Here is a 24,683-nt window from a genome sequence, read left to right on the forward strand (position 1 = left end):
GATCAAGGGAACAGGTGATTTCATATCTGGTAAAGTAACTGGAGAAAAAAAGGCACGTCAGATGGTAGGGTAGCACACATTGGTTTCTGGCCTCCGGCTGGTGTTGAAGTTATCCAGTCAGGTTGGGATAGGCTGCTGCTGGAGCGAAGGTGTTGAAGTCCCCAATACATTTCTTTATGAGGTAATATTTAGCCTGCTAAATTTAGCAGGAAAATGCAGTGTGAATGGAAACTGGTACAGATACCATGCAGATTTCATCCTGGTTGGTAATGAGTTTGTAGATGGTTATTGGAAGCGGCCATCCCAATGCCATGTGTTCTTGGATGGAAAATCACAATGCAGCTGTGTAATGTTTGCTCACAGATCTCTTTGTGTGCCTGTCTTCTGGCCTCAAAACATCTTTCTTTCTATTTCTTCTTTTGGAAAACATCGTGGCCTCATTTTTTCCCAGCTTCATGGCATGTTTATGGATGAAAACGCTGCCGTTTGCTACGGACTGTGATATTCATGGAAGAATTGGAGGTTATCCTTTGGGGAACGCTTGTGAATATTAAAGCTGTTCATCATTTTGAAAGAATACAAAACATTCGTTTTATGAATTTTGCAAATTGGCACACCTCTCCCTGTTTTTAGGAACTGAAATCTGCATCCCCATACAGGTTGGAGAGAGATACAGTGTGTGTGTGTGTGTGTGTGTGTGTGTGTGTGTGTGTTTCCCTCCCACTAAACTGAAAATGTCCCAGTTAGCATTAAATCACCTGTGCTGGTGGTTAATGTTCTGAGGGCCCTTCCCTTTCAGGGATGGGCAGCCTGCAGAAAATGCTCTCTATCCGCCCATCTGATTGCTACTTTATTCCCTAATAACTACTTCTGTGTGCCATGAATCAGCTCCTAGGTTTGTATGATCACAAGACATCTTCATGATTTGTTGTATTATCTAGTACTGTACATTTGAAGTGTTTCCAGAATGGCAATTATGTTTTTTTTCAGTTGGCAATGGAAGGAAATCTAAAAGGTTAATGATGTTCTACTTATGTAGAAGGAGTTGTTGCTTTGTTGTTCCCTCTGAGAATGCTCACACTTATGGGACCAACATGGACAAAAAGGGAGGTCTCAGCAGATGGCTGGGAAACACCGAGGTTTGCAGAAGTGTGGAAAGGGGGGGAATAAACCAAAAACACTCCAATGATTTCTGCACGTGCTCAACTGTATACAAAACACTGACTTGCTGTTAAAAGAGGAGAAATGGAAAGTCAAGGGGAAGCGGGAAAGGAATATTTAAAAAGGAAGGTGTAGATATAAAAGGGGTAGAAAGAAATAGCCAATTGCTATAGGTAATTTCCTGGTTCTCTGGCTTTTTTTTTCTTTTTCAACTTCCTCAGCCTCACACGTGCGTACCAGAGATACTCTACCCCATTTTACTGCACATGCATAATGCACATGCATAGTGTAATGTGAAGTGATTATTTATTTATTTTTAAAGCAATTTAAATAAAATAATAAGTTGTTGAAATATTACAATGATAGAAGAGAACAATAATTTATGATAATTTTCCATTAGTTGTGAGCTTTTTTCAGACAATTAAACATGCAGCCACACAATACCTGGCAGATACCCCAGCTGCATCCAACAATTATATTTATTTCTATTTTTGTTGTTTTTAATAACTTAAGATAACATGCTCTAAAAATAAAAAAGTAATAGAGACTGACTTATTCATACTATTGACTCTGAGATGTGAGCTTATTTTTTATGCCTCAGTGCACACTTGGAACTGAGCCCCTTTAAATTCAGTGGGACTCAACTTTCCTGCAGACAGGCATAGGATTGTACTGCAAGGTTTCTGCACATGTGACTTTAAGACACTTTCAGCAAACCCTTCCATTAAAATAAAAACATTTCATAATGGTGGTGTTGAAACTATTATTCAGTGATCTGTTTAATTTCATAAAATAATAAAATAGTTTGAAGAAGTTGGGTTGGTTGCAGGCATCCTTTTTAGCTTCTTTTTATTGGTCCTTTTTTGTTGCTCTTCCAGTCTAAATTTTAAGATGAGTGTGGAAAAAACGATGGAGAGTTATGACTACATTCGTAGCCCATCTTTCTTTCATCATGGAACTCAAGGCAGTATACATGGGGTTTGGTGTGGTCTACCATCCAGACACTGATTAGACCCCCCCACCTGCTTAGCTTCAGCAAATGGCTGCATTATTTGTTCTCAGACCACACCTGGTCTTATACTGAGTCAGATCACCAATCCATCAATTCCAGAACTTTCCACTCCCAGCAGGACTTGGGTACAGATTATTCCTAAATTTGCTATGTTTGTTTCTCTCAATTGTAAAACCTGGGGATTTTATGTAGGGACTTTTTGGATAGAAAACATGTACTGTAATATTGAGCTGTGGCAGTTTCCTCTTAGATATGAGCTATGGAGCGCCTGCAGCACTTTTTCTGCACATACTGGGGTAATAAAAGAAGCCCTGGGGTACATCAGTACCAACACTGTAGTTTTGTGCACTCTAGTATTGTCCTAGTTTCCTGGAGAAGTAACGCTGGTGTAGTAGCGAGGTATCCCGGCCAGGACTCAGAAGGAGTATGCCATACTTCTCTGCTCTTTTTAGCAGAACATATGAATGTACTAGATTATCTCTTAGTTAGGCAGAACACAGGAATGTACTAGGTTATCAGTTAGGCAATCACATGATGTTGGTGATGGGTAATAAACTGGACATGCATGGTCTTATCTTTCTATACAAACTTGATCTCATTAACCATGGCATCCTCTCATTCTAGATTTCTCCATTGTCGAATGTAGAGATCTCCATGGTAACTCAAACCCCCAACCTCTTCTCAGCAGCCTGCAAGAAGCAGTTTTCAACAGCTCAGAGGTCTCACGGCCAGGTAATTCAAACAATTAAAGAACTGGATATCTATTGGAAATAAAGTAATTTCTACATCTATTCCATAATAAATGAAACATAGCATTTTGATTCCTTATCTAAGTGTTGTACAAATGCTAGATTATAACAATTGCCATTTCTGAGATTATTAGAAAAACAGAAATCACCATAATTGTTTTTAAGTGGCAAGACTAGTGGAGCTGAATAGTTATATTACTGGGATAATCACAAATATTCCACCATAAATGTTCTTCTCTTGCATCGCCTGCAGCATGGTTGGTGTTAAATAATTGTCATAGTAACCTTCTTACGATACGATACAAGACTAATTGGGTGCACTCTTCCCACCTTGGATCAAATCTATGCTTCCAGGTGCCATAAGAAAGCTGCAGAGATAGCACAGGATATTATGCACCCCGGAAATTATCTCTCTCAGCTTCTGCCTTCTGGAAGAAGGTACAGGGTTATAAAGACTAGGACTAGCCGCCTGAGAAACAGTTTCTACCCAAATGCGATTTTGGTTTTAAATGCGGTGCAAGAGGCCTCTATGGGAGTATATTGTATTTAAAAATGGGGTATCAGAGTTTTTAGGGGGCTAACCAGGTTGGGATAGCTGGGATAGTAGGCTTGTTTGGTTTTGAATGTTATATGTAAATTTTTCAATTTCGTTGTTCTGTATGGGACAATGACAATAAAGATTACCGTACTCCAGAAAATAAATGGGAAACATGTTTTTCATGGTGCCTAGGATATCACAGTTCAAGTGAACTTATGGTTCCTGGTTCACTTATGTATCAACCAGATTTTGATGTTTGTTGTCAAATCTGCCTTTAGACCATAACATTAAGTGGGATTTTCCTGTGTTAACAAGGTAATTCAACTGAAGCCTAAATTAGCTTACACTTTCTTTTTCTTCAGTTAAATACCTTGTTAAAAAACAGATTGATTTGTATAATATGATAAATACCATGTTTTGGTACAATAAATAGGGTGGGGTGGGGTGTGGTGGGGAGGGATAATATTCTAAGTTGCTTTGATCAGAAGATGCCTAGAGAAATTTATAATATATGACATATGGAAGATTGCTGTTTACCATGTCACAGAGAGATAATGGAGAGATAATTTGCATTTGTGTTCTCCTCAGTTCAAAGTATGTTATTAAACATTAACACACACACAAAACCCTTCTGAAAGCTATCCAGGTTCATAAAACTTTCTGCTATTTTGCTAGTTCACTGTATGCTACTTTCAGTACTGATCCAGTACTGAGTCACATGGCAAATGATTTTCTTGAATAACAAGCTACCACGACATTTATAATAACGAATATGCATGGCCCTCAAGGCAGAGTACCTGAACTCTGTAGCACTACTAAATCAGTAAGCTCAGAATCACTTCAGTGGGTGTAGAGTCATGTTGCAGGATCCCAAACAGGTGCCATTTTGGAATCCGTACCCTTTAAACAACACTGTAGACTTGTGTACACAGGACTTCGTTTTCCAAGTCATCGTGTAGCAGGGAATGCTTATTTGTTGATTGTATTTTTAACCCTGGTGATATGCTCTTTAGATGAAAATTATGTATATTGACCTGTTTTCCAAATTATTATTATTTGGATGTTTAGTCACCTTAAGAACACTCCATTTTCTTAAAAACAAAAAGCTACTTCAAGTCAAGTTCACTTCTAAAAGTTGTTGGACAAGTAATATTTATTTATTTTAATCGTACATGCTTCCTTTTGACCTATTAAAAAAAGATTAAACAATCATTCTAAAACAATAAATATAACCAGATGATGATGATACAGAAAAACATCATCAGCAGACAAAATGCAATAAAACAGGTAACATAATAAAAACAATAAACAGACATAATAAAAGCCATAGATTAGCAACAGAAGCAGTAAGATATTAAAAATGGAAAAGAACTGCAGACCATGAACCAGTAATTAGAAAACTTGTAAACCGGGTGGCTTTAACTTGGTGCCTGTATATCGATAACTTGAAGTGTCTCTCTTACATGTCTGAAGAAGGCATTCCATAAATGGAGTTTGATAACCGAAAGGTCTTATCTCCAGTGGTACTTTTCTTATCCACTGAGGGTGACTGACTACACATAAAGAGGGGCCTCATTTGGAGATCAAATATCACACTAACCCCCTCTGTAATGAGAAAACAGGTCCCCATGTCAGTATATTTGTGAAAAACACTTCCGTCTTCCATGAACCAGTGAGACCCAATGCAGTTCCATCTCAAGAAGTTTGAGAGTTGATGTTGTGCAGTTGGGAGCAGCTGCACTGGGGGATTGTGCAGTGTCTTTCGCATGCATTGGATTCACTTGTTGCACTGTTCTAAAAATGAGGGCCCCCACTAACAGAATGGCAGTCACTCTCTGTGTTTGCTCTGTTGGAATTACTCAATAAAACAGCAGTAGCTTCACTATACAAAAATAAAATGTCACAGTGTTGTCGTTTTGTTCCTTTTAACCATCAGATAGTTTCGTTCTCGATTTCAGACTTCTTGTGGTTCACATTTTTCATAACACTGTTTCAATAGCTGCCCAGCACACCCACGTTCAAGTAGGCACTTGGAATATAAATAATGTTTGCTCACCAGCTATATATTTTTTTTCTACATTGCGTTCCCAGACCAACAAGAGTAACTACAGATGAGTCACTGTGTCTTAATATCTACATTATATGATACCCCATGATCAAGGCTTAGTTTAATATGCCAGATGCCAAATTCCAAATGTTAGACTTGTCTGGAAGTTGTGGTTTTGGCATTTACCTCAGGGCATGCTGGCTTTACCCTGCAACAGTTGCATCTCCCTCATGCTACTTCACATTGCTGTACTGCAATCACCTATCGGTAAATTCTCCTTTATGTAAGTGTTTCAAATATCGTTTTGAGGCTGAGACTCTCAGAGAGGAGCAGGACTACTTCCCAGCCCCACCCCCAAAACCCACAGACTTCAATGGAAGCTGAATTGGCTAGAGCTGTAAAACATGTTCCCTGAGGAGAATGTAATTGGCAGATTGGCTGTGGCAGGCTTTGCTAGATAGAAGGCCCCCACGTCAAATGGTTTAATGCTCATCTAGGGCTGTACAAAGATCTTGCCAGGGTCCTGGAACCAACAAGCTTGCCATTTAGTTCATTGGAAAGGTCCCAGTGTTCAAAGTCTTTTTTTTTTTTTTGCAAAGAATTTTTCCTCTAATTTAACTGTAGCATCATAGAGAAGAAGAAGAAGAAAGCATTATAGTGAAACCATAGTGATCTCTATTTGACCAAACCTCATATTTATCATACCTGGTGATATCATGCATTCATTTTGCACTTACTGACGGATGACCTGTACAATTGGTCCCTAAGAAGTGCCATTTCAAAAGCCAAACTGGAAATGGTGCAAATACTGAGTTGAATACTACCTTATCACCTTGCGATGTGGCAAATGCATGACAGCGTGCTTGCTTAGTAAATATAAATACTTTGTAAAATACTGTGATACAGGCACAGTTGCTCTTTGCCCCTCGCCCCACATGTGATAAGGATTGTTCTGTCCTAGCTACTAACATTTTCAGTTACTGTGTCATGAAAATGTTCGTCCTGTCTCGCTCTTCGTCGCTTCAGCGTTCAGCCACCATTTCCAAGCTTGTTCTTTATGGAAGCAATTGTTAGTATCTTGTCATATTGTGAGCATCATAAATAGTGAATGTGTATTAATTTATATTTTATAATATGGTTTGGCTTCAATATAAATATTGAACATTTATTCTAAATTTATTCTAAATATTGAATGTAAATATTTACTGTTACTAGTAAAACCATTGTGTGTGTATGGGTTATATCCAAAATTATATACAAAATAGATCCATTAATAAATAAGACTTTTAAGTCAGGCATAGGCAAACTCAGCCCGCCAGATGTTTTGGGACTACAATTCCCATAATCCCTGACCACTGGTCCTGTTAGCTAGGTATGATGGGAGTTGTAATCCCAAAACATCTGGAGGGCCGAGTTTGCCTATGCCTGCTTTAAATCACTGGTTTCAGTGGATCTACGCTGAGAACGACCAACTCAAATATTAGATGTCACAACTTACCTCAAGGTTCTGTCTTGTTTCCTATGCTTTTTAATATCTACATGAAACCAATAGGTGAGGTCATCCAGAAGTTTGGTCTGAGGTGTCAACAGCATGTAGGTGACACACAGCTCTATCTCGTTCCCATTGACTTGTCCTGGGGAGACAGTAGAAGTAATAAACTGGAGTCAATTCACATTAGGTGGATAGGTGTTAAGAAGCTGAAACTTAATTCAGACAAATCAGAGGCCCTGTTAGTCAAGAACACTGGCAATTCGGATGTGATGGCTCAACCTATTCTGGATGGGATTGCACTTGTCTTGAAGGGATGGGTTCGTTGCTTGGGAATTTTGCATTCCCTGGATGCTCAGGTGGTGGTGGTGGTTGGTAGGAGTTTTATTATTATCATTAGCGTCAGCAAATACACTAGCAGTGCCATTTATTTAAGAAGGCAAATTTGGCTTCAGTCACTCATCCTTTGGTTACTTCCAGAATGTATTGTTGCAATGTAGTCTGAGTGGGGCTACTGTTTGAACACAGCCCAAAAGCTTCAGTTGGTCCAATATATGGCGACCAGATGTTTGTCTATAGTTGTTGCAGGTCAGAGCTTATTACTTGGGTCTTATTTTGGTTCCGCTGGCTTTGATGTGTTGGTTCTAGCCTATAAAGCCCCAAATAGCTTAGGGCTGGGTCATCTTAGGGACCGCTTGCTCCCATATAAGCCTGCCCAGGAATTGAGATGCTGGTCACCTTGCTGTTGGTGCCATTGTGGAATATCTGACAGGGTCTCTTCAGTGGTAGTGTCGCACCTGTGAAATACTCGCCCAATTCAAATTGCCAGGTTCCCTTATTGTGACTCTTTTGCCAGAAATTGCCTTATTTTTAAAAAAATGTATCTGCGTGAGAAATTGAGGCAAAAAGTCTTAACACTTAATGGTGTCTGTTTAGGCAAGAGGAATCTGGGCCCATGTTATCTCCTGCACCACTCACCGAGCCTCTGATTAGACTTTTTTTGGGTAGAGCAAGAGTTGTGTACTGCAGAAAAGAGGTAGTGGAGAATACCTGAGCGTGCATTGCATATAAATCTGGATGCAGGAAACCCTGGTTTGTTTGTTGGTTTCCCACTCTCCTTCCTCTGCCCACCTGCAATTCTCCTGTATATTTTGCACTCAGTAATGAGAGGCTCAGTTCAGAGATCAATCCATCTGATTATCTAGTTCTTGATCCCTTTGCCCAGAGCATGTCTGCCACCCGCCGTGCTAATTAACAGGTGACACAGTTAGGTTTAAAGGCAAAGAGGACAGCTGCATCTTTATGCCCTCCCCTTACTCTGCAGCTGTCATAAAAGACACACAAGATTCCTCAAGGCCGCATGGCAGATTGAGGATATCAAGGGCAGTTGATATTAACTGTGCCAGTACATATGGGTTAAATGTTTCTAATCGTCCCAAATACTGTATGACATATGGGTTAGCAGAATATTTTTTAAAGCTGTGCTTACATAGTAACATTATTGGTAAATTATATTATTGTATGCTGTGCTTTCTTGGCACGAGATGAGATGGTGAAGACTGGAGCAGGCTTTGCAATTTGGTGCGACTTATAATGATATTCCATTTATTGCTAACAATGAAAAGATAATAAGAGTTAAGCGCTTGCTTTCTGCCTGACATTTGCTTTGCATTTTGGTTACAGCTGCTTTGCGTTTCCTTATTTTGAAGGAGACATGATGCTTTAATTTTTAACTGGATCCATTAACAAATGCATTGAAGTCTAATATGAACCTGACAGGCTCTCAGTTCTGAGGAAAACAGATCGCATGATTGTGGTGATTCCCTTGAGCAGGGTGTATGTGTGTTCTTTAGTGGGTTTACGTTGCCTGTTTCTGAAGCTGTTGTGATGATAGAACCTGTAGGAGAGAAGGGATACAAATGATAATGTAGTGAAAGGAAGGCTGGAGGATTGGTGCCCGAAATGGGAGGCTTTTGGAAGTTGTGAAAAGAAGTGAAATGGTTATACCAGACACCATTATGTACACCTGAAATGGAATAATTGCAGATCCAGCCAACATCCCACTGCACTCTGAGCACAATATATGATTGATATGTTTTCCAAGGACAGTTATTGAGGTGTAGTGCATTCTCAAAGGGGTGTGTGTGTGATTTACTTGTTCATTTTTTAAAAAATGTTTGAAGAGCAGTTTATTAAGCCTTTCCATATCAAACAAAAATAAGCCAAGAAACAATAAAAACTTGGAGCATAAACACCTACACATTTGCTTACATCAACAAATAAAGAACAGAAAAACTCCCACAAATATTCAACCCATGAATCTCTGCAAGTATACAACCCACAAATATACAATACAAAGTAGAGCAATCAGGGAATCGTCATAGAAGTAATCAGCTAGTCAAGCGTAAAGAGAAAGGGGGAAATTCAGCCAGCCTGTAATATCACACCATAAAGCTGCATGGGTTGATGAAGGAAGGCAATCATACCCCTTGAAGTATGGGTGTTAAGTGGGACGCGGTTGGCGCTGTGGTCTAAACCACTGAGCCATGGGCTTGCCAATCAAAAGGTCGGCAGTTCGAATCCCTGCAATGGGGTGAGCTCCTGTTGCTTGGTCCCAGCTCCTGCCCACCTAGCAGTTCAAAAGCACGCCTGGCGAGAAGGTAAATGGTGTTTCCGTGCGCTGCTCTGGTGTCGGTGTTCCATTGCGCCAGAAGCGGCTTAGTCATGCTGGCCACATGACCCGGAAAAACTGTCTGTGGACAAACGCCGGCTCCCTCGGCCTGTAAAGCGAGATGAGCATCGCAACCCCAGAGTCGTTCGCAACTGGACTTAACTGTCAGGGGTCCCTTTACCCTTATGGGTGTTAAGCATACCACTCACTTGCCATAGGTTTGCACTGCACATTCCTGTTGCTTCAGTATATGGAGGTTTCTTAACACACCTTTTCCAAGGTAACATGGTTGAGAGTTCACCCCTTTTTATGAATAATAATAATAATAATAATAATAATAATAATAATGATACCCCAGCCACTCTGGGCAGCTTTCAGCATATATAAAAACATAATGAAACATTAAAAACAAATTGTGAACTCAAGGGTGCAATTCATAATACTTAAAAGGGCTTATATCTACAAACTATTTGCGCTAATATCACATTAAGATTTCATGGACTCTCCTTGCTTGACATGCCGGATGCTATGGTGGCCCTAATCCAGGAAGCCTTTTTTTTTTAGCTTTAAATTTGTCAGCTTTAGTTGCTTTGTAAACCCGATAATTAAAGTATGTGGGCTCAATTGATAAGTGTATGTGAATAGGTTATTGCATGAATGTAGCTACTGTAATTTCCACATATCCGTCCACTATAGGAACACTGTCTAAAGCCAGCTTCACAAATAATTGTGTTCTTAGTGCCGCTAATCTTCCTTGTTTATTTTAACTTGAATCGTTTTAAGTCCTAAAGCTATTTTCATATTTCCTTTTCCCCTTGCTCTTGATTACTTAGGATAATGTGTAAATAAATTTTTTTAAATAAAAACTTTTAAAGCTCAGGGTTTAATTTTTTTTAAAGAAAAGAAAAAAGGCTCACTGAAGTTCTTGTGTCTTAGAAAAGTAGGTCACGAAGTAGAATACAACACAATCACACTAATTAAGAGGGCTGTTGTTGTTTTTTTCTCAGCAAAGTGCCATGAAGAAAAGATCAATACAGCAAAAACCCTTTTCACTGTGGAGCCAAGGGAATTGGAAAAGATCCACTTGTGCTTTCAGACCTTAAATGCTGGAGGCTGATGTCATTAAGAAAACCAGCTGAGGACTGAAAAGTAAACCAAGCAAACTAATAGGTTTTAAGTGTAGGAGGGGAAGAAAGGGGGGTGTATACCAGTAATATCTATGGCAGCATTTCTCAATTCGCTGACATCTAAGGCACCCTATTTTTCTTAAGTAAATTGTACAGTGCAATCCTATGCACACTCAGCACTGCTTAAGTCGGTAGGACTTACTTCTGAGTAAACATGCATAGGATTGCCCTTAAGACACACTCCACTCTTCTATGAGCAACGGAAAGTTCACTTGAAGAGTGTGTAGATAGATGAACTATTTAACCTTTGATGAACCGCCCAGTTTGAAGGATATATCTCTTCCTTGTGGTACTTTCCCAATGTTTCTCCTGCCCCCCCCCCACTTTCCCACCTGTGTATTGTATTGTATTTATGGGTCACCAATTCATATCTCCCTTCTACACCTCCACTGGCTACTCAAAGGCAGACGTTGATCTTAAATGGCGGAATACAAATCAGTCATACCATACTTTGAACAAACTTATCTGGGAAACACCTGTGGGTTGCAAAGGGTACTAGGGCAGGGCTAGTCAAAGCGGTGGTCCACAGACCAGGGCTCATCCGTGAGACATCAGCTGCTGATCCCTGGTGACTCCACCACAGCTCAGGTTTGGCGGGATGATTTAGAGGCCAATTGCGGCTCTGCCACATCAGGTAGTTCAAGAAGCACTAAAGCACAGAGGTGATCTGTGCATTTGTTGCCTTGCACAAGCTGTGGTCCCTGTAAGGGACAGCTGCATATTCCTTCATTGCAGGGGTTAGACTAGAATGATCCTCATGGTCCCTTCCAACTCTAAGATACTATGACAAGGGGAAGACTATGACCAGGTGACCTTTGCACCTGCTCTGACTGCTGCCCAGGTGCTTGCCGTTAATAGGCAACTTCAAAGCTCCTGCTCTCTCTCCTTGTGGTTCTTTATCTTTAAAAAAGGATGTGGACCAGAGTGTTCTTCCAACAAGCAAAAGGATCCTTTGGGGTAAGGGGTTGTCTTCTGTAAAGAAGAAGACACTCTACCCATTACGGTGATGGGGGAAAGTAGGCTAAATTGTAGGTCATGCTCCAGGATATTTTATGAAAAGTAATTTCCCCATACCTATTGCCCAGACCTTGTGGGATTTTCTGGAGCGAGGGCCTTCTCTGGAACAGATAATGTGCTTTTGCAGTTATAGTTGAAAAGCAGAGATGTCTGCTTCTGCATATGCTCTCTCAAGACCCACCAGTCCCAGAATTTTTTTTGCCTAGGCAGAAACGGGGGGCAGGGAGGGGCAGACAGCTGGTGAGAGGAACAAATGCTTTATTAAGCTGGGACATTGATTCCAGGGACAGTACAGTATAGCAGTCCTTACTGTTGGTAGAGTTTACACACACACACACACACACACACACACACACACACACACACACCTAAGCCACCTAGCTACTGTATTTTATCTTTAATCTATGTAGAATGCAAGAGAAATTGACTGGTTTGAGAATTCATGGTTTTGCAATGAACCCGTCCCCCCAAAAAAGCCAGAAAAATGAAGCTTTAAAATGAATTGGTCTATTTATAAGAGCTTTGCAGCTGTGTTGGTCTGTCAGAATAAAGCAAATTCCAAACATTGACAGGCAGATCAACCAAAAAGTTACAAAATCGTCAGCAAGATTTAGCTGGTGAGCTAAAGCAGTGCATGTCTGTTGAATTTCAGTGGCTGTTCTCTTTGAGTAGGAGTTGGCTACCAATTTAATTGTGTGTTTGCTCTGAAGCATGGTGTTGTTGCTTATTGTTATTTATTCAGTAAGCGACTTACAACCCAGGAAGGTGTAATTTTGAAATCACAGAAAAAACAATTTCGTAATTAAAATTAATTAAAAAACGCTTCCTGCATGACTTAAGAGAAGAAGAAGATGAGTTTGGATTTGATATCCCGCTTTATCACACCCAAAGGAGTCTCAAAGCGGCTAACCTTCTCCTCTCCCTTCCTCCCCCACAACAAACACTCTGTGAGGTGAGGGAGGCTGAGAGACTTCAGAGAAGTGTGACTAGCCCAAGGTCACCCAGCAGCTGCATGTGGAGGAGCGGAGACGCGAACCCGGTTCCCCAGATTACGAGACTACCGCTCTTAACCACTACACCACACTGGCACTACAGAGGCTGTTTATAGGGGACTGGATCACTATAAGCATGTAAGAGGGGGCTTGCAAGTTTGTCCTGCCCTCAAAAACTATTCCTGATCCTGCATGCAAACAACAACATTGTAGGCATGCAGTGCTCTTCTCAAGAATGCTACCCAGCTATGCCATTTCCCAGGATACTCCATTCCACTACCACCATCCTGGTTTTCTGTACTTCCCCTGCAAAATAGTCAGTATCCCATGCTCACTAACAATGCTCAGTCCTCATTGGGTTGTTTTGGGGATCTTCCTGTCTCAAAATCTGATAATTCCCCCCCAAGGTTATTTGCACTTCCAGAAACCTTAGGGTTCTCTCCCCGTCTCCATACCTCCAAATTGTTTGTGGTTGTGCCATTATAGCTCCATAAAAATCTGTTCTGGGAAAGTGAATTTGCTGTTAGTAGATCGTGTATATAGTATATAATGCAGGAACTTTTTTTTGTCACTTGGTGGGTAAAACATTTTTTGTGTGTTTCAATAGAAATTGGAAAGTGTGTGAGGGGCATACGTGAGGGGTTGCAAAGAGAAGACTGGTAGTTTATTTGCATCTTTTCTTCAATAAATGGACTTCTGTTCCTTACGTGTATAAGACATCAATGTGATTCTTTGTCCTGTGATGCTTAATCTTGGAATGGCATAGAACACACTTCTCAGCAGTGTTGCAGCTGCACAGTTACTGCAAAAAAAAGAGAGAATTGTGGTTTTCTTTTTATTCCGCTTAAAAGATTTGGACAGGTAATTTGAGTACATGGGTCCTCCTATTGTCCTTAATTTTTGAAATTTTAATTAACTGGAACAATTTAAAATACCAACACATGGCTATAGTTCTACACTGGATTGCAGTAAAGCACTAGCTTGAAGTGCCTGTGATTCTTTAGTAACTTCAAGATGTAAAATAATTGAGTCCTGTGTTCCCAGGACTATATGGTAATGCTGCTCCTTTTTGCATTTATTTATTCCATAGGCTCAGGGTGCCTAACAATATTTTCAAAATGAAACTATTGGTAAAATAATACAGTGCTAAAAAACAACCTGCCACCAAACATCTGGCCTATATAAAAATAAAGATGTCCTACATCACCTCCAGAAAGCGATCAGGAAAATGTGTAACATCTGGTGATTCTATAAATAGGGCACAGCTTGAAAATGCAGGGCTTAAAAGGATTTTAGGGGAGATAGAATTCTGGGTTGTTGTTGTTGTTTTCAAATAAGACTTTTACAAAACTTGCTTTAGGAACCCAGTATACTGTATGGTTGATAATGGAATGTGTGTGTTGGATCCAGACCTTGTCATGCTTAGGATAGACCTATTGAACCAATGTGGGCAGTGGTTTTTTTTTCTACTCAGAGTTGACCTGTTGAAATTAATATACATTACTAATTTAGGCTCTTTAATTTGGGTGGGCCACTACTCTTGAGTACAACTGAGTTGGATATAACTCAGTGGGACTTTAAATGTTTAAATTAAGTTTCATTTATTTCAGTGGGTCTACTCTAAGCATTATGAAGTCCAGATCCATCCCAGTGTGCTTGAGAAAGAGGTGGACAAATACAAGAATGAAAACACTGTAGTAGCATATGGTCTTGCTGTGCAGTGTTCATGTGCTTAAGAAACAAAGTACTGGCTCAGTGATGCTTACCATCTTCAGTAGCCAGAATGATTCAAAGTAGAATTCAGACGAATAAAGATGATCAATGTTTTTGGAGAAGCAAAATCAGAATGCATTTCAACAAACTCCCTAACCTGTGCACTCTTAATCTTTCTCCTAATTTTGTTGGAAGAGTCTTAGGAATTTGTTGTTGTTGAGCAACTCTTCCTCTAGAGTCCTGAGGCCATAATTTTTATTTTGAATTTTTTTTTTATTAAGTTTAAATTTTTTACCGTAATCACAATCCATACTTATCATCACCTGAAACTTTGCTCATCCTGAGCCTTTATTCCCCCCCCCCCCGGCTTTCATAAATATTCACTTTCATCTTAGCATTTCTGTATCAACTTATTTACCTTCTTTCTATATTTATAAAATTTACCTTGATATTTGCAAACCAGTTCCAAAAATTAACGTTACAAAATATTTTAACTCAAACTTGCAAACGTTTTCAAATGTTTACAATGTTCTCTCATAAATTGTATAAATTTACTCCAGTCCTTTTCAAACAGCTCGTTGCGCTGGTTTCGGATCTTCCCTATCAGCTTTGCCAGTTCTGCATATTCAATCAAGAGTCCTGAGGCCGTAATTTTGCAGAACTGATAACTTCAGCATTGTCCACTAAACTGAGTTTGCTCTAGCAATTCAAAGACAGATTAAGCATTTGTGATTTAAAATGGGTTTGTTTTATCGTTTGGGCACAATTATTTTGCCCATCTTACTGCAGGGGGCTCCCCACCATTCCTTTATAATCAGAATAGCAGCCTCTTAAAGGGGAAATAGATTTTTTGCTCCTGAACAATTATTCGTTAGATGCAGGGAGCTAGTTAGTGATTTATGATGTGTGCTATCCCAGGTGTTGGCTGAAAGTATATAGCAATCCGCCATTGGACTACTGTTTGATTTCAGGTGAACCACCTAATACCTGCTAGTCACTGGGTTTCTTGCAAAGAGTACTAAGGGAGGAGAACTTTGATTTGATCTAGCAAATCACTTCTTACAATGTTTAATCAAGATTGCATACTTCGGCTTCATTCAGACACCTTCTTCTCTGATTCATCAGTCCTAGAATCATAGAGTTGGAAAGTACAGTGGTACCTCGTGTTAAGAACTTAATTTGTTCTGGAGGTCTGTTCTTAACCTGAAGCACCACTTTAGCTAATGGGGCCTCCTGTTGTCACCGCGCCGCCGGAACACGATTTCTGTTTTCATCCTGAAGCAAAGTTCTTAACCCGAGGTATTGTTTCTGGGTTAGCGGAGTCTGTAACCTGAAGCGTCTGTAACCCGAGGTACCACTGTAGCTTGAGGAGCATCTAGTCCAACCTCCTGAGATGCAGGAATATGCAACTGTCCCATACAAGGATTGAACAAGCAGGCTTGGCATTGTCAGCAACATGTTCTAACCCAGTGTTCCCCAACCTTGGGTCTCCAGCTGTTTTTGGACTACAACTCCCATCATCCCTTGCTAACAAGACCAGTGGTCAGGGATGATGGGAATTGCAGTCTGAAAACAGCTGGAGACTCAAGGTTGGGGAACACTGTTCTAACCAACTGAGCTATCCATGGTTTAAAGATCAGGAATTAACTCTGTTCTTTTCTCTCTCTCTGCTCCTTGCCAAATCACACACTTTTCTTAGTAGAATACAGTAGTACCTTGGTTTTTGAGCGTCCTGGAAGCCGAACGTTTTGGTTTTCAAACGCCGAAAACCTGGAAGTAAATGCTTCTGTTTTCAAACGTGCCTCGGAAGGGTTGTAAGTCGCTTACTGAATAAATAACAATAAGCAACAACACCATGCTTCAGAGCAAACACACAATTAAATTGGTAGCCAACTCCTACTCAAAGATTACAGCCGCTATACTCCACCATTTTTTCCATTGAAATTGCCCTTTGTGTCTTGGTTTTCGAACAGTTCAGAAGTTGAACGGTCTTCCGGAACGGATTGCGTTCGGAAACCAAGGTACCACTGTACTTTCTAATTTGATCAAATCACAGTTTGCAGCTACATCCGAGTCCTCCAAACCAGCAAGTTGCAAGCTCAGAGCTTGTTCCCAGTATCCCTAGCCAAGGTTTGTGTTCTTCTTTTGTAAATTTAAAGCATACCAGCAGGCTATGCGACAACAGCGGAAGCAAAGGTACACTATACAAAACTAAACTCAGACACTTTTGCTTAAAGTATGACGCACGTGAAGGAAAAGGACTGTTTAAATGCAAAGCATTAGATGCCTGAAGTGTCCATTATGGAAAAGAAAAGATGGCCTCGAAATGCACAGGGGATCTGTTCACATGATCTGTGTGAACATGTGATTTCCTGGAAAGGAGCTTGCAGCTGTTTTGCTTGTCCCTTTTGCTGCCATGCTGCACTGAGTGTTATCTGATCAGGAACTGGTGATTAAGCTCTCTCTTCCTTAGCCACATACTGTAGCTAAGAACTAAAGAGCCTGGGTTTGGATGACCTGTTCAGCCACTGCACAACTTGGTATTGTGCAACAGCAAAACCAACCAAGAAGGAGCTAAACAGCTGAGATCTCCCTGGGAGACTGCACATTCATACTTAGGCACAGCTTACCTTCACATGACGACATGTGAGCCACCCTCTGTTTCCTTCATCCTTCTTGTTGTCTGTGTTTGGTTGGTCCTGTGGCACCTGCAGAAGTGTAGATGGAAGGAACAAACAACAAAAAAGCCTTGTTTTTTAGCATTGCATAGTAACAGTGTGTATGAAGATGCAAAGTGGTTTATTTATGCCAAGCAAATTCTTGTTTACTGTCTTCAGGACAAAATGTATTAATGCATCCAGAGATGTAGGTGTTTGGAATGCTAATGCAAACGGAGGATTTTGAAGGAGGATGTAGGTTATTTATTATTTGTGTACTTAAGCGGTTTTATAGACACAATGATTTTCCTTTGGCTTCTAATCTAATTAATAAAGGGATTCTAATCAAGATAAAAAGAACCATCGATCATGTAAATAAATATTGTTACTAATAGCTATATTTGGATTATTACTAAGAGCTATATTCTTGGTGCCGACGTTAATATATTTTTCAGTGACGGGCAAAAACTGTCTTCTCCCAGGCATTTTTCTGCTGCCTTATGTCTGTTTTGGTTATGATATAGGTATTGGGCTTTGGGGGTGGAGGCGGTGGTGTATTCTTAGAAATGCATCCACTAATTGTCAGTGCAGTTGTATGGCTGTTTTAATTTTGCATATTTTATATTGCTGTACTTTCATATTGTAAATGGCCTTGAGTCTATTTTTAGAGGTAAGTGCCTAAGAACATACATACATACATACATACATACATACATACATACATTACATTACATTACATTACATTTAGCTCTTTAAAATATATCTTGATTATAGAATTCACACCACTTTGGCCAGTTCTAACGTAACATGTCTGCATCCTTAGAATGGCTGTTATTGATACTTTTTGATATTTTATTTATTGTTTGTTTATTGTTTATGAGTCATTTTGTTATGTTTATAATTACATATATATGTTTTTCATGTTGTAAGCCTTGAGCATGGATTTAACTATGGAAAGGTGACATACAAATGTATTATATACTGTCAAGAGCTCTGAGAGAAGTGGTTTTTTGAGCTATGCTCAGTCAAGGTGTCATTCAATGATCTCATATTCATAAAAACTTTTCAATAAATATGTTTGAACTCTGTCATAAATTAGAACCAAGCAGGCGGAGATTAAACAAACATGGCAGAAATTACTCAGAAAATCTGTTGCAGACTGCACACTAGAATCCATATCCCTTAAGGGCTGTATTCTTTCATTCATGATTCTTATGTGTCATTCTGTAAGGACAAATACATAAGAATGCTAAGTTCACATGGGTTTTTCAGTGTAAATTTTCCAGGGTCATTAATAAAAGAATCCACTGGGCTAAACCCATTTTATGGATCTTTCATTCCAATATGATTTGCCTGTCTGCATGCGTTCATTGTGTGACCATTATTTGAATATACATTATTACATTGGAACCCATCTTGAATCTTGTAGCCCAGTCCCTGAATGTTGCAGTGAACTGAAATATGGTAACTCGTTAATATTTTTGGCAGTTTAATTATTGTTTTAAATTGAAATGTTCCAGACCGGTGCATCACAAATCTCGGGCCATAAAAATACTTAAATAAATATGAGTTTGTTTGTTTAATGGAAGCATCCTGCTGCTACAAGGCACTTTGGTTCGTTTGTTTGCTTGTATGCATGATGTGTCTAAGAGTTTCAGGTTTTGCTAAATATGACCTTGGGGCAATTCAACAAGAAGAAAAGGATCAACTCCCTGATTCCAAAGCTATATACAGTCGTGATAGTTCCATAGTGACACAAATGCCTGTAGAAAAGATGAACGAGTGAGACGTTCCCTGTCCACCACATGCCATTTCTATGTGGCGCAACAGTGTTGTGTGATCCTGGCATTGACTCAAGCGCCACAGTGGCTATTTCTGGTTGACTGCTTAGTTGCAACCTGCTTAGCTGATGACTCACTGATCTTGCAGTGGTATGACAGCCAGTATTTCATGTATAAAACAGTTCTTTTCTCTAGCTGCAGGACTGGGCTTTAAGATAAACAATGATCCCATTTTGCACCATCATTTTATCATTTGTGTCTTTCTTATGCTGTTGAATATTCCTGATAGGTGCTTTTAACACCCCCCCCAAAAAAGTATTAAATGCTTTTGAAAGCTTAGCCTTAATTAGGAAATCATCTGAAGGAAGAGGAGCAGAGGATAAGAAACCAAGCTTTTTCCTCAAGAGCAAAAGAATAATTAATAATAATAATAATAATAATACGGAGGTTGCTTTTGTATGAAGTACAAATCACCACAGGAAATAAAATTAACACTTAGGAAGAAGGGTCTTAATTTGCCATAATTGTCGAACCAAAGGGTTAGTGCCGGTGAGGGTAATCAATCTGAATTGTTGACGAAATATGTGAGGACAGTAAAATAAAAGCACCACACAGCTCCAAAGAGCAGCTCACATAAATAATGCAGGGACATCTGCTAGAGTCATGCATGACCTTCACTTCTGGGGACACCTGTAGATGAGCATAGCTGACTTAAAGTAGCAGATGCTACTCTAAGCAACAGGGATTGCTGAGCACAGTTTCAAGGAGCAAAGGCTCTCTTAGCTGCGAAGGGAAAGAGAGGCCAGCCACGACGCTAATAACCTGCCCTTTCTTATTTTTTGTTTAATGCAGTTTAATACTTTCCAGTGGGCAGAGGGGGCAGTGTAAATACTGAAGCTACTAGATCAATTATTATTATTTTTAATTGCTGTAGTGAGAAGTCTTGTAGCTTGAAAGGCAAAAATACATGGCCTCTTGATGCACTGTCTATGCATATTTATATGTTTAAAAGCTAATACGGCCCTTTTATTTTTAATGCACAATATTTTCTTTGAAAAAGAGGCTTGTTTGGGCATAAACTCTTGTTTCCGTAGGTGTTCTTATATTTAAGTTACTCAGTTTGTATTTTTATGACATATTCGCTGCTAAAGAATTTCTTAAGTGTTGTCTTAAGTGCTACCTCACCTGGTGAGGCAGTGCCAGATGAGGGAGCTTTGCTTTGGGTTCGTTCATTTCACCCCACACTTTGGGGGCAGCCATGTAGTTTCTGCAGTGAAGGAAGGTGTCAATAACTCTTATTTAATGCTTTGACGTTGGCTTAGAACAATGAAGGTCTGTATGACCCAAATTGCTGCGCCGTGCTGCCAAATGGGCAAAAGGACATTCTGCCTCAGTGGTTTGTTCTAAATAGACCTCTCTGTTTGTTCTGCAATGTTTGCGTTTGATTTTAATGATGCATTATGACACAAATCTAATTTATAGGAATGGATGGGGGGTGAGGAGGCATCCTACTTGACCTGTTTAAAAATAGAGTATGGTTGAGCTAGAATTGTAGGTGCCAGGGGGGGTCAAGCGTATTGCTGGAGAGCTGGAAAAACCTAGACAGGGTTTTGCTGCAGCAGCAGCTTTTCCACTGCCATGTGTTTTTGCATCTCTGAGCCTGGTGGCTTTAGGTCCTTTGCAGTCACTGAGAGCAGCACTGTACTAAAATTATATATGGAGTTGTTATTATTACATTCTGCGCAATCACCTCAGCACCATGCATAATGAAAATAGCAAAAAACAAAAAAGTTATAAACAGCAAGTGTGTGTGTGTGTGTGTGTGTGTTTAAAAAAATGCAAAATAGACACTTATGGCAGAGACCCATTCATTCTGTTGGAGAAGCCTCTCAGAGCAAAACTGTCTTCAGTTGCTTCTGAAAAGTGCTGACAGTGGGTGTCTGCTGCATCTCAACACGAATGCTGTTCCGCAGAACAGGGGCAGCCACACTGAAAGCGCTGCTCTGAATGACTGTGGAACTTGCAGTTGAGATTCTCTCATAGGTCACAGTGAACTATTGGGTATACAGGGGACAAGGCAGTCTTTAAAGTAACCTGGTTCTGAGCTGCAAGAGGGCTTTATATTTTTGTAGCTACACCTTGGATTTGACCCAGTAACAGATCAGCAACTAGTGCACATCCCGCCTTGCAAATCCAGCAAGTAAGATGTCCTATGCTGAGAGTATTTTTCCTCCACAATCAACCTAGCTACTATGTTCTGCACCAGACTCAGCTCAACACATTGCAGTAACCTGATGGCGAGGTTGTCAGTGCATGGGGAAAGCTCTTTCAAGACTTTATTAACTGTTGTCCCAACTCCGTAAATGATTATGATTTTCCTATGGTCAATTCATTTTGAACTTTGGCTATAATTCAGATGTAAATTGATGTATACCTTAGTATGTGGCCATAGAAGTGAATGTTTAATTAAAAACAACTAGGTGATTGTAATCCAAAGCTGTGTTTTATCATTCTTCCTCTTTAAACAGAGCGTGGATCACACTTCTTGCAGACCTCATCATATTGAGGTGGGGCTAAGATGAGCATAACCAGTGACGAAGTGAATTTCTTGGTGTATCGCTATCTTCAGGAGTCAGGTAACTTTTTCGTTTAGAGCAACGTTCTATATGTCCTTGAGAGTGTTCTAACAAAGAAGTTTGACCGGCCTGTTGCCAGGTCACATAGCAAGATTTAGATGTATAAACAATACATTATATTTTACAGTTTACAAATAGTAGCATTTATCCCCACTGTTAGAGTTCATTTTTGTTAACTAAAATGCATATATCTTGCACTTTGCATTTCACTAAATAAGTGTTCGAGCCTGCCCTTAGCATTTATTATAAACATTTATTTACCACTTTTCAGGTGTAGGAAAATACCAAACTGGTTTCCATATCTGCAAATCAGAAAGAAAAACAGTTGAGGTCACCATGTGCGCTGCAACTCTCCCCTCCCCAGCTGCAAGATCCCCGCCCCACAAATCACCCCCTTCACCACAATTCAGCTTGAAAGAAATATGGTAGTAAAATTAAGAATTTTCTCTGCTGAATTTTGTATTGAGTGTATAGCCTTTAGAAAGTTGTGGTTGATTTAATTGTTCATTTGCTGATAAAAAAAGGCAAGTAATTGAGTGGAAACAGCATTTATTGTAATTTATTTAAAGTCTATGCGTAGTTGTAAAATCTTTGAGAGATCTAATTACGAACAGCCATCACAAAGTAGCTTCTACAGGATTTTCCTGGTTTTGTCATGCATAGAAATCTGAGTTTAGAACCAAGGGCCAGTGTCCAACTAACTCATTCCGTAAGCGCGAAAATTCATACTTGCAGAATCGCGCTCTCTCTCTCTCTCTCTCTCTCTCTCTCTCTCTCTCTCTCTCTCTCATACACACACACACACACATGCCATGGCCTCCCCAAATCTGCTCTGGAAGATTGGGGAAAGTCCTTGAGCAGTTGTGGGGGGGGGGGAGAGAAGAGGGGCGACAGCTCCATTGTGTGAACACACATTTTGCACTCAGGCAACTGTAAAAGAGGAGAAACATCAGTTTTTAATTTGAATTGAATTAGGTTGAATTTATCTGCTGCATCTAATGATTCTCCCCCACCCCACCCCACCCATATGAGAAAGTGACTCCTACCCTAGATTCTGAATAATTGGCGAACAACGTATATAAGAACTAGCTGGTATTTTTGAGCCACATTATTCTAGAAGTTAGTTATTCTGGAAGCTACTGATACATGGCTTTTAGAGTGGTGTGATTTTTGAATGGGGCACTTTGCAGTTAGATTGAATTTAAAGAAAATTAGGGTTTACTGCCTTGGCTGCTAAAAAAAGCTGCAGTGACCAATTGTGGATAATTTCAATGTTGGAAATCCTTGCAAACTCATTACCATGTGGCAACAGTGATGGCCTATTCAGTGTTGCTGGTTACAGGTGGTTATTTTGACTGACTGCAGAGCACAGTTAAGGACTAAATCTGCAGAGTATAATTTCCCTTGTTATAAAATGAAGCTGGATGCTGTCTCAATTACCTCCTGCAACCTTTTTCTTCCTCCTCCCTCCACACACAGAGGGAAAAAGAGCAGAAAAGAATGTTCATCTTTGTAGTTAAAAGAGGGTTTTGTTTTGTATCCTGGCCAAATTGAAAAGATCTCAGATTTTATGGATCTGCAAGCTTAGGCACAGTGAATGGCAGAATCTGGAGTGCTCTTTCATTCTAATGCCACAGTATGCAAATAGAAAAGAGGATTTGTTTCATTTTATCCTCCTCCTCCTCAAAACCTGTAATGAAGAAGAACTGTTAAATGGTGCTAATCTTTGCTAGCTTATTCAAGTTTTTAGAAGTACTTTCCTAGTAAAAGATGTTTCCTCTCCTCCTTTGACAGATGACTAAAATTTCAGTAGTTTTATATTCTTGGCAGATATTGAAAAGAACTGTCATTCAACCCAACGAAAAGGTTATTATTTACACACACACACACAATGAATTTTAGCAAACAGTCATGTGTGCTTTAATTTTGGCCACTATGTAGTTCAAAAAAGAAGATCCTTTCTCCTCAGTTCCCAGGATAAGCTGTAATACAAGGGAGCATTTGCTGGATCTTCGGAAAGACCATATTTTTCGCCCATAGGGCACACCGGCCCATAGGACGCACCTAGTTTTTTTTGGGGGGGGAATAAAGGGAAAAAATGTTATCCCCCCCCCAGGCACGGGGCTGGGGCGGGGGAAGCCCGAGCTTCCCCTGACCCCAGCCCCCAGAACAGGCAGCTCTCCGCAAGCCTTGGTAGACCGGTGCGACTTCCCGCTGGGCTCCCACGCCTTGCGGATATCTGCCTGAAGCCCAAACCAGGTTGGGGAACAGCAGGATGGCGGCGCTCCACCTCCCTGCTGTCCCCCGAGCTTGTGGGGCTGGCGGTAGGGAGAAGCGCGCCCCTGGCTTCAAGATGCAGGCTGCTATCCGCAAGCCTAGGGAGCCCGATGGGCTCCCAAGGCTTGCTGAGAGCTTCCTGAAGCCTGAGTTCGCTCCATAGGATGCATACACATTTCCCCTTCATTTTTGGAGAGGAAAAGGTGCGTCCTATAGGGCGAAAAATACGGTAATTCTTATTATTGTAGTCATTCTCATCTTAAATTAATGGCTTAGATTGAAATCCTATACCCAACAGTAGCGATGCAGGAAGAGCCCACAGAACTCTGCTTCTAAGGTAGACTCACCTGATCCAATCCAATAAGATCATGATCTGATCTCACTGGATTGGATCAGGTAAGTCTACCTTGGAAGCAGAGTTCATGATCTGAGTCCACTGGATTCGTTTATGAAGGCTTCAGTCCTCCCTCTGTGTCCTGTCCCTGTTTATCCCCCCCCCCCTTAAAAAAGGCTGCATTTCAACTTCTTGCTACCACACTGAATAGAGTAGTGGAGTGAATTCTGGAGAAGCAAGACTTATTACAGTGCTGCAAGCATTTAAAAAGTAACTGTGACTCTTCAGAATACTTCATCTTCATTGTGCATGGCTATAAAAAAGCTTTAGAAAGATGGTTTTTGTTAGGCATCTACTAACAGGTCTGTCACTGCCATTTAAGGGTTAGGGAAACTATTTCGAAGGTTCTCATTACACTTTCC

At 40.2% G+C, this 24,683-nt stretch overlaps 1 protein-coding gene across 5 annotated transcripts in view; it reads left to right on the forward strand.

Annotated features, from left to right (window-relative positions):
- Window positions 1–24,683, forward strand: part of TBL1X (transducin beta like 1 X-linked) — a 143,774-nt gene that overhangs the window by 88,227 nt on the left and 30,864 nt on the right. For 3 of the 5 annotated variants that reach the window (XM_081907650.1, XM_081907649.1, XM_081907648.1), the window contains exons 3-4: window positions 2,798–2,905; window positions 21,543–21,650. In XM_081907650.1, coding sequence (XP_081763776.1) covers window positions 21,593–21,650 — 58 coding nt within the window. In that variant the 5' untranslated portion in view covers window positions 2,798–2,905; window positions 21,543–21,592. Of the gene's footprint in view, window positions 1–2,797; window positions 2,906–21,542; window positions 21,651–21,941; window positions 22,076–24,683 lie in introns of those variants that run through there. The other 2 variants (XM_081907651.1, XM_081907652.1) reach the window with 2 other exon arrangements.

Source organism: Podarcis melisellensis, assembly GCF_964234715.1.
Source record: "Podarcis melisellensis genome assembly, chromosome: 4".
Lineage (NCBI taxonomy): Eukaryota > Metazoa > Chordata > Lepidosauria > Squamata > Lacertidae > Podarcis > Podarcis melisellensis.